The 12,478-nt window shown below is 47.5% G+C and overlaps 1 protein-coding gene across 1 annotated transcript in view; it reads right to left on the reverse strand.

The window, feature by feature from the left end:
• The window catches only part of LMF1 (lipase maturation factor 1), a 339,188-nt gene extending 327,013 nt beyond the window's left edge, over positions 1–12,175 (reverse strand). Inside the window, exon 1 of the mRNA XM_077828568.1 lies at positions 11,938–12,175. Coding sequence (XP_077684694.1) covers positions 11,938–12,175 — 238 coding nt within the window. The remainder of the gene's footprint in view (positions 1–11,937) is intronic.
• Between the last annotated feature and the right edge of the window lie 303 nt (positions 12,176–12,478).

The following is a 12,478-nucleotide window of genomic DNA, read 5'->3' on the forward strand; positions in this document are numbered from 1 at the left end:
TTACCGTCACTTAGAAAGTTGATTGCATTTATTATAAACAATAATACCACATTCAAAGTGCTGTAAGAATATTAACTAAACTTCAGAACAGCCCTGTGAGGTAGTTATGTACAATCCCCATTTTAATCATTTGTAATCACTGGAGGCAGGGGACGTGTGAGGTTTGCGGGGTGAGGAGAGCATTGAAGAGAGAGATTAAGTGACTTGTCCAAGACTGCTCAGCAAGTCAGTAGCAGAGCTGGGATTTGAACCCAGAATCTCATGAATCCCAACTCTGTTCATTTCTCTGATTGCAGGGGGGGCAGGTTGGTTTTGTTTTTGTCATACCCAAACGAAAAACTCCATTGCAGACATTACTACTTACTTATATTACAGGAGCTCCTAGATTGCTCATTGTGCTAGGCGCTGTACAAACAAATACACCCACGCTCTGAAACGCTTACAATCTGAATAGACAAGACAAAGGGGAGAGGAGAAACAGAGGCTCAGGTTGTCTATACGGGGCAGTAATGTGGTCTACAGGGGTGTAACTTCCACAGCGCACTAAAGTGTTGCACTATTAATTGGCCCAGGTAGACGTGGCTAACGTGCACTAAAAGCTCCCTTTTAACGTAGCGCTGTAGTAGTTCACATCACCATGTTACAAAGCACTAAGGAACTTCAATGCACACCAGCCAGGTCTACACGGACCAATTAACATGCAACACTCTAGTACGCTGTAGAAATCACACCCCCGTAGTCCACATTACTGCCCCATGTAGACAAGCCCTCAGAAAGGACATGCTCAAGGCCACACAGTAGGCCAGTGACGGAGCCAGGAACAGATGTCAATGTCACTACACCCAGTCCAGTGTTCAAATCCCCTGGACCATGTTGCTCCATAGTTTCTGGTATCAGCTTACAGACTAGAGACCCACACACAAACCTCAAAGAACGGAGCAATTTTCTAAGAATCTACAATACACTTAACCTTCTTTCTCACATTCAGACAAGTTTTCCCGCAGTTCTCCTTCCCACATCCAGCTGACGGTAACCGGAATTTAGCTTTCAGGCATCTCGGAACCTGTGTTATCATCTGTGGCTTCTCAGCACACTCAAGATTGCTTTAAATCAACTCCCAAAAAACCCAGGTCATCTCTGAAAGACTCCAACTCCAGCTACTTAGTCTGCCGGAAAGAATCAGTTTCCTTCTAACTGTTCAGGCCACTTTCTCCCTGACGCTTTTATCATCTCCTGCTGCTCCCTGTACTTGAGTATCTTAAACTGCATCAATTTACCTGGCCAGTTTGTGACATTTCCTCTTCGAAGCATGTTGCTGTTACTGAGGCTCCGTTACAGCTTGACAATTAATTGAAGAGAGACCCGTGCTTCCTCCCACACAAGCGGTAGTCAGAGCCCTTGACAGCTCAGGTGGGATCAGCCTCCCCTACCCGACGCAAGCTGGTCTTTATGGAAGTAAGGCATGTAAATTGTCGTCAACTGTTAATCGACGCTCACTACTTATTTTCACCTCAGAAGGTGCATTCCTATACATTTCCATTCACAAAAAAACTCCAAGACAGGATACGTTCCCTCTTTGATCCCATCACATGCTACCAACAAACAACTGGGACAGGCAGTACAGAGAATCACCAAGCTGGAATTATTTGGTCTTATGCATTTTGCCCTGTCACCTCGGCTCCATTTCCCAATCCAGCCGCAGCCTGTCATGGTAAAAGAAAGAGAGAATCCCATTCTTCATGCTCTGTAAAGATTTAAAGATGTGAAATCCAAAACTTTCCGGTCACGTTTCCCCCCTTCCACTCCTACTCCGCCCCCGCCCTCCATTAAAAAAAAAAAAAAAGTCTTATCTTCTACTTAAAGCCCAAACCACAAGAAGAAATGAACCGAGAGCATAGATCTTTGCACGAAAAGCAAACTATATTTTACATACCTAGGGCCATAAATCAACTTCACCTTTGACCTGACAAAGCATTGTAAAAAAGATACCATGTTGAGTGGATGCTGGCAACTTAGTTTAGGCCTGAAATCTAGATTTTGTTACAGAAAAAAAAAAAAAAGAAAAAAGTGGTTGCAGTTTTTACATATTATTAACGAATCGAGCAAAACATCTTATTTTCAATTGACACACTCCACTGCAGGATTGGAAACCCAAATACCACAGCCCTATGCTGGCAGTGAGGAGAGCCGGAAAGTGAAACTAACCAATACAGCATCATCAAAGCTGAGATTCAGAGGATAAACATGGCGAAAAGTATATCTGGTATTGAAATTCTTCATTTTATTAGATGTGCCATTAATAGCACAGCTAATGATTATTTAAAAGAAAAAAAGATTCTCTCACTACTTTGTTCAAAATCACATGAAGGCAAATAAGAAAATATGCCACTCTTCATAGCCCACAAGTCTCTGAACAAAGTACAGTTATTTGTTTTAGAGCAAATCAAATAACAGATTAACGTCCAGTTTAAGGACATCTCTGAAATACCTTTCTAGTTCAAACCAAATCTAGCTGAACTGCTGACCTTAGAGAGACAAATTCTCTCTCACTCCAATCTTGTTATCATTCCCCTGGAGCTATCAATGCCTGTTATTCATGAAGCTATTTTACTGAAGTGAAAGTGCAGTGTTTAGTGCCAAATATGCTTCTGTCTTCCTTACAGAGCTCCTCCTTCCACAATTTAACTGGTGGCATCCAACTTGCTGAAGGGATATAGTGCTAATGTACGGTCTTCGTTTTATAGAGTTGTTAACTAAAGTCCAAGTGTGTCAATTAAAATTTTACACTGGAAAAAAAATGCAAAGGATATATTGTAATCCAGACAAGACGGTCTGAAAACAACTGCAAGCCTTTCAAAGTAACAGGATCATGGGGTGGAGGGGGGGAATCTTCAGGCAGCCGAGTCCTTTTGTAACGAACACTCACTCCCTTGAGAAGATTTTAGATTTTGAGATTTAAGGGTTAGGAAGAATAAAGTTATAAGCTTCAACCATTTTTGAGTAGGTCCCTACTTATCGGGGAAAAAATTAGTACTATTTAATATTTACGGAGAAGGAGAATTAGATTTATATGATGCCTTTCATCTCAAAGTACTTTACAGAGTATGGGTCACATTGCAGAAGGGGGTTTCTAAATAGAACCTTGAAATCCCCAAGTGCCCAAAATGGGTTTTTAAATGCATATGGGCATTCACACATCAGAAATGATCGGGGAGGAAAGAGAGAGGACGGGAACCACTGCTGTACACATGATGTTAGGACCTATAGACTTTGCTCAAAACCAGTGATCAAAAAATAAACATTCAATCCCTGGATGTTGTTGATCTATTTCCTTAATTAGTAATAGCTGCTGCAACTTCCAACAAAATCTCCTCAAGAGGGTTTCCTTATTTTTTAAAACGGGAATCAATGTAATAGTTTTCAAGGATACAGGAACACCCAAGAACAAAGATCAGAATGGAAAACCGACTCTAATTAGCTATCAAACTTATTCCGCATTGCCTTTGCGTCCTGCTATTATTTCTTATATTTAACTTTGTACCTGTACTGCATCTCAATAAATCATTTTGGAATCTGGTTTTCATGAAAGATGCTATACAAGCTTTTATTTAAGTATCATTTAAATGAGCATATGTCTTAGACAACTCTTCTACTTGTTTTAATTACTATTATAGCATCCAGATGCTATAGGACTGTATAAAAAGACAATTAACGGAGACACAGTGTGGTCTCTAATAGATTGAGCATGCAGCTAGAAGCCACTAAACTCTGGAGTCGTAATCTTGAGTCTGCCACAGATTTGCTGTTTCGATTTGCTTGGACAAGGCACTTAAATTCCTCCTCTCAGATCCCCAAATAAGATTCCCTTCTGCCCCACACAATTCATTCTGAATGGGCAGTGTTTTTACTCTCACTTGGCAAAGGTAAAACGATGGAGCGGAGAACCAGGCCCTCAATACCTAACCTACAGAGAGATGTTGCAAGAATTACCCAGCTAATTAAAAGTACTAAGTACTGTCTACTTTGCAAATATAGAGTGGTGGCTACCCTCATGAATTCATGGGATGCACTGAACCAGCCCTACATGCCTGTATCTTCCAATATCCTTAGCATTCAATTAGGAAAATCCCACTGGTATGTACTCAGTACAGGGAGGAAACCACAGGGTGGTTTCTCTACATCTTTCCCATTCCCTTCTGAATTCTGCTCCAATCATGGCAGCAGCAGGAGTGTTGGCCACCAAATCCCAGATTTAGGATTAGCCAGTCGGTCAACTGACATTATTTGACCGCTTATTGTTTGACTACGGTCAAAGATTCCCGTAAGCAAGCCCTGACATAGGCGATGGCCGACCTTGTTAATTGCATTGTGGCACCATTCCTCCATCTTTCAGAACTTTGTTTAATTGCTTGTCACATTCTTCTGAGCTAAATGAATCACTCAGTTACATAACTTGGGGTGGGGAGGGGGGTTGTAATTTGGCATAAGTTTCTATCTAAAGCTAAACCTACTGGAGACCATAAAGTCTTACTTTTTTGGGAGGGGAGTCATTGTTCTGATCAATTAGTGCTTCACATATGTGACCATTTTTGACATTATTTCAAAATATCTGATCAGTCAATTGACCATTTATTTCTGGACCAGTCAAATGCCCAACCTCACACAGATCTCATTTGATTGATGGAAGGCAACAGGCCATCCATGCTGCAGGGACTCAGTGCCTCCTTCTCGAGCCATCTGGTCCTTTGCTCCTTCCTTTCACCAACCTGCTTCCCTAACAGCACTATGCCAAAGCAGTCTCATGGCCAGGGACTTCCCAGCTTATGACCACGCCTGGAAACCCCCTTTGAAAGAATGGGAAGGTTATCCACAGCACCCTTGTCAGTTACCTGGGAAAGGGAGCAGAAAAGAGAAGCAGAGAAGACAATGAACAGGTTATTGAACCCATCTCACATCCCCTGCCTTCACTCCACAAGCACAGATCCTAGACCCTGTGGCAAGGGATGAGACTAAAACCCCCTTTCCACATAAAAAAGGGGAGATCCCTTCCAAGGAGAAACCCTGTTCATGATCCTTCCCCTCACTTCACTGCCATTGAGAACTGTGTTTGTTCCATGGTTCTCTTTCATAACAGGGGAAGATCCTTCACACACACAAACACGCACACACACGCCAGCAAAACCCCCAGGCCTCCCCTCTAGCTTGCTACAGCCACGCTGGAATGCAGGAGCTGATAACTGTCAGAGAATGACCAATTTTCCACCACATTTTAATACAAGCCCCCACGAGAGGCATTCTTCAAACCCGGCGTAAATGAAAACGGCATGGTTAACCGTTATCGGAGGGGTGAAATGGAAGAAGGGGAAAACATCCCACCACTGAGGAATGTCAGTCTGTCATAATGGCATCAGCCATTTCCTCAATAAGTCTGAAGCAACCGTCACAGTTTACTAAGTGTACGCAGAAGGGGAGCGGGGGGGGGGGGGGGGGAAATCTGTCAAAGTAAGTTGTTCCATCTTCAGAAACGAGGTCTAAATATCTGCTTGACCCAGAGGCTTAAAATTGTTTCCCGCTGTTGTTAACCCAGAATCCCAACTGAGATCAAAAGGCAGCCCTGTCTCACTTGAAAGTGTCCCACCCTTACAAAGATACTTCACTCTCTCCTCCCTTGACAGAAAAGCTAGCGGAGTTCTAACATGGCCTAGGGATTTTGTGGCTCACAATCTCTTTATTTTGAGGTCACGCTGATTAATTTCAGCCCTGCATTGCAAAATTCGATAAGCAGCAGTGCGTCCTCACAGCATACAGTGCAGCGGTATTAGTCAACAAACACGCTTCCAATGACACTTGGCGTCAAAATTTAACCCACGCCAAACTTAGCCCAAAAATTCAGGTTTTGGCAACATTAAGTTTTTACAAAATGTAAGACCAAGGGGGGGGGGGTGAAACTTTCCACTATTACCCTCTTTAATTCTAATCAAACAGAAGTTTCCTTTTAACCTTTTAACTTCAACTTCAGCACTGAGGTAGTGTGTAAGAACCAAAACAAGATAGACTAAGAATAAACCGGGAGCCAGGCTACGCCAAAACCAAGAAGTAAAAGATTTTTTAAAAAAAAACCTCTTTCCGTTACAAAAACTTGGTATTATTAGTAACGTAAGGTGTGGGGGTATTTGGGTTTTAGAAGCATGGTTTTTAAACTGAGAGCGTCCGCTTAAAAGCACAACACTAAAACCTGAGAACGAAACATCCCTTCTCCGTCTGTTTCCCCTCTCATCCTTTGTCTGTCTTGTCTATTAAGGTTCTGATCCTGCATTGTGTTGAGAACCACTGGCATAGCACATGTGCAGCTTGCTACGCTCATGCAAACTGAATGGGGCTTTGAGCAACGAGAGCAGCCTGCCCATGTACTGCACCATGCATCTGGGCCTTTGCCTGGTGCAAGGGCTGATTTCACTAGGTCTGTCCGCTGCCTAGCATAATGAAGCCCATATTTCGGTTGAAGTCTCCAGGCCAACCTTAATATAAACAATCACACAAAATTTACTGTGTATTTGTAGCTCCATATTAATGTCTAGAAAGCAACAGCCTTCATAACAAGACAAGAACATTAATCAGCTTTGCATATGAAACAGCAAATTGAGCTGTGAGAAACTCAGCAGTCTGTATTTCCACAGGTTAGAGATCAACATTTCAACGGGTGGAGATTCAGACCCCTGGCTTTCAGTGCCAATTCAAGAGAAACCAGAAATAAAGCAGGTGTCAAAAAAATCACACCAAACTGCAACTTCTGCATGGTTTTGATGCAAAAAAACACAAAAGAACCACACTAAGCAGGCTGCTGGTCTGCAAACCTTACTGATCTTGTGGAGAGATCAGGGTCAAATTTAGAATTTGCAACAAAGTGTGTTATGCATGTGGGTTTCACTGCAAATATTTTGCACAGCACTTACGGTCACTGAACATTGCTGTCAATGCTATTTGCTGAGACCAGAACAGAAAGAGTCCACGTCATGCTCTAACTGGTTATTCCATTCACCATTTTCATTATAAAGAAAAGGTAACTTCTAGCACTGCTGTTCTTAGTGACACTGATGTCCTTGGGGACCGCTGGCTCTTATTGTCCAGATGCGGAAGCAAATTCTACATGTCTTGGTGATAAGAAGAATTTCCCTAGTTCACATCATCTCTGGGGCAGGGTAAAGATTACCAGATGCGTCCAACCACAACAGATGTGTACAGGCCTCATGATGTGAACCCGCTCTCCTTGGAATTTTGCTGACACCGCAGGCTTATCGTCAAGAGGACTCTCTACAGCTGTTGGTTCTCGAGGACCTCCAATCTCCTGATCAAATCTGAATGCCAGACAGGTCCCTGAGACGAAGAGACACAACTTCCCTCTCCCAATGAGGAAATGTTCAAAGCTGCTCTTTCCCTGCGTTTCTATCTCCACCCTAGATGAGAATGGTGAGATTCATTATGTCTATTGAGTAGCAGGGGATACAGTCCTTGGGGTGAGTGGGATGCTCTCACTATTTTATAATCCTGGGTGAGCAACAAAACATGCTGCTTTTGAAGGAGTTCTGCAGGGGACGGGGAGGGAGAAGGGGTATGCAGCAGACATTAGGATAGAAGGCTGTTATTAAAAGAATTGAATAAGAGAGGAGCACAGGAGTGGAACCTGAAATCAACCAGACTGTGTGGAATGCTACCACACAAGAACAATAGGACAAAGAAGTTACACACTAACCTTATGTAAAACATCTCAAATGTATTTTAAGAGAGAGAGGGAGATTTCCCCCAAACAATAAAAAGCTTTGCTAAAATCCAGATAAAGATTTCTATATGCCACCCACACAACCAAATAGAAATGGAAGTCAGCCTTACACTGAGATTTTGCCATAAAATCAATCTTTTGATATAAGAACCACAGCCTCCCTTATAAAGGCAACAGTCACGACTGCGTAGTTAAGGCTGCAATACACTTCTCCTCTCAGGCCCCAATCCCGCAGCACTTAAACGTGTGCTTCACTTTACTCACGTAAGTAAACAAGTTAAAGGTAACAGGACTGCTCCCCCAAGTAAAGTTATGCATGTGCCTGTTTGCAGAACTGGGGTCTTGTTTTTCTTTCTCCTGCCCTCATCTATATTTTTTACCAGACTAACACTGCTCTTTGTGATTAACCTATGTCCATAAGAACTTGTGCAAGTTTTAGCAGGTGGAAGGATGTCATTTTGCAATGCAAAGTCCCACTTCCATCAGAAGCAAACCTGACATGGACTGACCCATTTGTCCAAAGGACAGAATTTTCACGACAAAAAAACAAAACAAAGGAAAAAAACACCCAACATTTACTGGTATCTGCAACCATCAATGTAAGTCAAGAAAAAATAATGACATTCACAAAGGTAAACATTCACACCACCCTGACTCACAAAAGAGAGATCTCCACCTCTTGTTAATTTATCTGGAGTATTCCTAAAAGGGGAAAAGCCACAGATATGCCTCAGAATCCCAGAACAAGACATGTATAGCAAAGAATACTGCACGCCCTGGCAAAAATATACAAAGCATGAGCAGGGTGAAAGACATGCCCTGGTGGGGTATTTACTCGATATACGTGGTAACATTTACGTGAGGGCAGGCTGGAATTCGAAGCCTTGGAACACAGCCGAACTGCCATAGTTTCCATGACACAGTGAGGACTGGTCTACGCTACAGACCTACATCGGAATACAGCAGAACCTCAGAGTTACGAACGCCTCGGGAAGGGAGGCTGTTTGTAACTCTGAACTAAACGTTACGGTGGTTCTTTCAGAAGTTTACAACTGAACGTTGACTTAATACAGCTTTGAAACTTTACTATGCAGAAGAAAAATGCTGCTTTCCCTTTTTTTTTTTTTTTTTTTTTTTAAGTAGTAGTTTACGTTTAACACAGTTCCATATTTGGGGGGGTTTTTGGTCTCTGCTGCTGCCTGACTGTGCACTTCCGGTCCCAAACGAGGTGTGTGGTTGACTGGTCAGTTTGTAACTCTGAGGTTCTGCTGTAACTACCTCATTCAGAGGTGTGAAAAATCCACACCCCGGAGTGACACAGTTATACCAACCTAAGCCCCCATGTAGACAATTTCTCCTGGTGACACAGCTATCGCCTCTCAAGGAGATGGATTAACCACGCTGATGAGAGAGCTCTCTCCCGTCAGCTTAGAGCAACTTCATTAAAGTTCTATAGCGGCACAGCTGCACTGGGGCAGCTGTGCCGATGCAAGGTTTTAAGCGTAGACTTGCCCTGAGGATGGGAGACCACAGAGCAAGCATAGGAAGGACTCTCTCCCGCACTGACAGACCCGATCTACATTTAAAACAGGGCAACCTAGCTACATAGCCCAGCGGCGTGAAAACCTCACACTCCCGAGAGATGTAGCTAAGCCAGCCTAAGCCCCAGTATAGACACCGCACCAAAGTTCTTCCATTGACCTACTTCCTGCCTCTTCGGGGGGGTGGATTTACTACGGTGACGGGAAAAGCCCGGACGTCACTGCAGCAAGCGTCTCCGCTAGAGCTGTGTAGCTGCCGTGCTGCGGCTGGGTCACCGTCGCGCTTGTCGTGTAGACGTAACCTCACTGAGCTGGGCTTTGCGCCAGCTCCACGCAGAGCAATGAAGACGAAGCCTGGAGGTAGAATGGGGCAGGCCACAGGGTATGTAGTGAGGAAACTGCAGCGGTATAGACGACAGGGGCCTTGTATTGTGTAATAAATAGAGGAAACTCTAAGTGTGGAACAGGAGCTGGTTTATCTCACTTTATTCAAAGTGGATAAATTTAGTCATTGTACAAAACTACTTATTAAAGTCATATTCAAAAGCTATTCTTTTTAACTCTAGTGTACCCTCACCCCCCAAAAAATAAAAAGGTGTCTAATTCCCCTACACCAGGGGTGGGCAAACTTTTTGGCCCGAGAGCCACATCGGGGTTCCGAAACTGTATGGAGAGCTGGGTAGGGAAGGCTGTGCCTCCCCAAACAGCCTGGCCCCTGCCCCCTCCCACCCCGACTGCCCCCCTCAGAACCTCTGACCCATCCAACCCCCGCTGCTCCTTGTCCTCTAATCGCCCCCGAAGACCCCACCCCCACCCAACCCTCCCACCCCCTATTCCCTGTCCCGACTGCCCCAACCCCTATCCACACCCCCACCCCCTCATAGGCCCCCGGGGACTCCCACGCCTATCCAACCCCTGCTGTTCCCTGTCCCCTGACTGCCCCCCCGGGACTTCCTGCCCATTATCCAAGCCCCCTGCTCCCCGTCCCCTTACCATGCTGCTCAGGGCTGTGGCTAGCTCCGGCCACCAGAGCCAGCCACACCGCCCGGCAGCAGCTCACAGCCCCACCTCTCTGAGCCCTAGGGGCATGGCGGGCTGAGGCTCCGGGGGAGGGGGGACAGCAGGGGTGGGGCCGGGGGCGAGCCTCCCCGGCCAGGAGCTCAAGGGCCAGGCAGGACGGTCCCTTGGGCCAGATGTGGCCCACTGGCTGCAGTTCTCCCACCTCTGCCCTACACTGATCCAGCAACTTGCAAACCCCGATGTAGGAAGTGGAGTGAGATTACAGCCCATTCCCAACTCTGGGGCTGGAGTAGCAGGCAAGAAGAAATTGCAGTGTGGATACCCCATTATTTTTATTATTATTATTGTATTATTTGTATTCGCATAGCACCTAGGACAGTGGTTCTCAAAGTTTTGTACTGGTGACCCCTTTCACATAGCAAGCCTCTGAGTAAGACCCCCCCTTATAAATTAAAAACACTTGTTTATATATTTGACACCATTATAAATGCTGGAGGCAAAGCGGGGTTTGGGGTTGAGACTGATAGCTTGCGAACCCCCCAAGCAATAACCTTGTGACCCCCAGAGGGGTCCCAACCCCCAGTTTGAGAACCCTTGACCTAGGAGAAGGGTGGCCACTCACGCACTTGCAGAATACCAGACATCTCGGTACCTCCGGGAACTGCATAGGCTCATCACCGCCGGTCTGCCCCCACCCCATGTTGCATGCGAGGTCACACCATACAGGGGACACCACTGTGAAGAGCACCCCACTCTTGCTGGTCTGGTGCATGCCAGGTCACGCCAGCCAGGACAGAGCAACATACTCTTCAAAATGACATGTCAAGTTTTGTCTCAGGACGGGGGACAAACCACCCAAAACGAGGGCTGTCCAGTTTAAAACTTCACATTACACATAGTCAACTTGTGGAACTCCTTGCCACGGGATGTTGTGAAGGCAAAAAGCATAACTGGGTTCAAAAAAGAATTAGACAAGTTCCCAGAGAACAGCTCCAACAATGACCATTAGTCAAGACCCTCAGAGATACAACCCCATGCTCTGGGTGTCCCTAAGCGACTGACTGCCAGAAGCCGGGACTGCATGACAGGGGCTGGACCCGCTCGATCAATTGCCCGGTTCGTTCATTCCCTGTGAAGCCTCCGGTGCTGGCAGGGGGGCAGACGGACTATTGGTGGGACCCAGTACAGCTGAGCTTACCTTCTTAAGCCGCCTCCCTGCCTGGCAGCCCCAGCCAGGGCCCCGCTGCGCTGGGCGCTGTACAGACACAGAAGGGTCCCCTCACACCCCCCCGCTGGCTTGGTGCTCTGGGTTTGTAAACCGCCACTTTCCCAGGGCTCAGCGGGTGGAAATCCCCACCCCACCCCACCTTGGCAGGGCGCTGCAGAGGGGAGCCCAGGGGCAGGGGCAGTGCCCGGGATGAAGGGCGGGCTGGCCTGCAGCTGGGCCAGGGCGCCCCCAGCAGCAGGGGGCCCCCAGCAGCAGGGGGCAGGCTGGACCCACGTGGCCAGGGCTCCGGGGCGGGTCACCCCGCATGGCCAGCGGGGCTCCCGCTTCGGCGGGCAGCCCGCCTGGCCGGGGCGGGGGGTGCAGAGACTCACAGTAGAGCAGCGCCATGCAGCGCAGGAGCACGATCCTGCTCAGCCAGAAGGTGCCCGGGCGCAGCGGGGGCCGGGCAAGGGGGGGCCGCTCGCCCTCCTCGGGGGGGGCCCGGGGGACTTCCTCCCCCCCCCTCCGCTTCCTCAGCGTCTCCCCGGGCGCAGCCATGCCTGGAGCATGCGCCGGTGGCCCAGCTGCCTCTGTGCGGCCGCCGGGTGCCGCCTCCCCTCCCCGGCTCATTGGGTCCCGCGCCCGGGGCCGCTCCCCTCCTCTCCGGGGCAGGGGACCCGGCCCGGCTCGGCCCCAGGCTGCACGGTCCGCCGGCGCCACGTGGCTGCTGCAACGCGGGCCCCGCTGCGAAGACCCCGGGGGGAGAGCTGGGGAATGCGCCCCAGCGCAGGGGCGGGGCTTTGCCAGGACCCAGATAAAGAGGGGGGGCCCCCCTCGCTGTGCCCGGGCAGGATTGCGACAGCCCCTGCCCTGCCCGGCCCTGCAAGCGGCCAGCCAGCCTGCAAGCTGGGGGAGCCTTTCCCTTGGTTGATT

Source organism: Eretmochelys imbricata, chromosome 10 (assembly GCF_965152235.1).
Source record: "Eretmochelys imbricata isolate rEreImb1 chromosome 10, rEreImb1.hap1, whole genome shotgun sequence".
NCBI classification, from domain to species: Eukaryota; Metazoa; Chordata; order Testudines; family Cheloniidae; genus Eretmochelys; species Eretmochelys imbricata.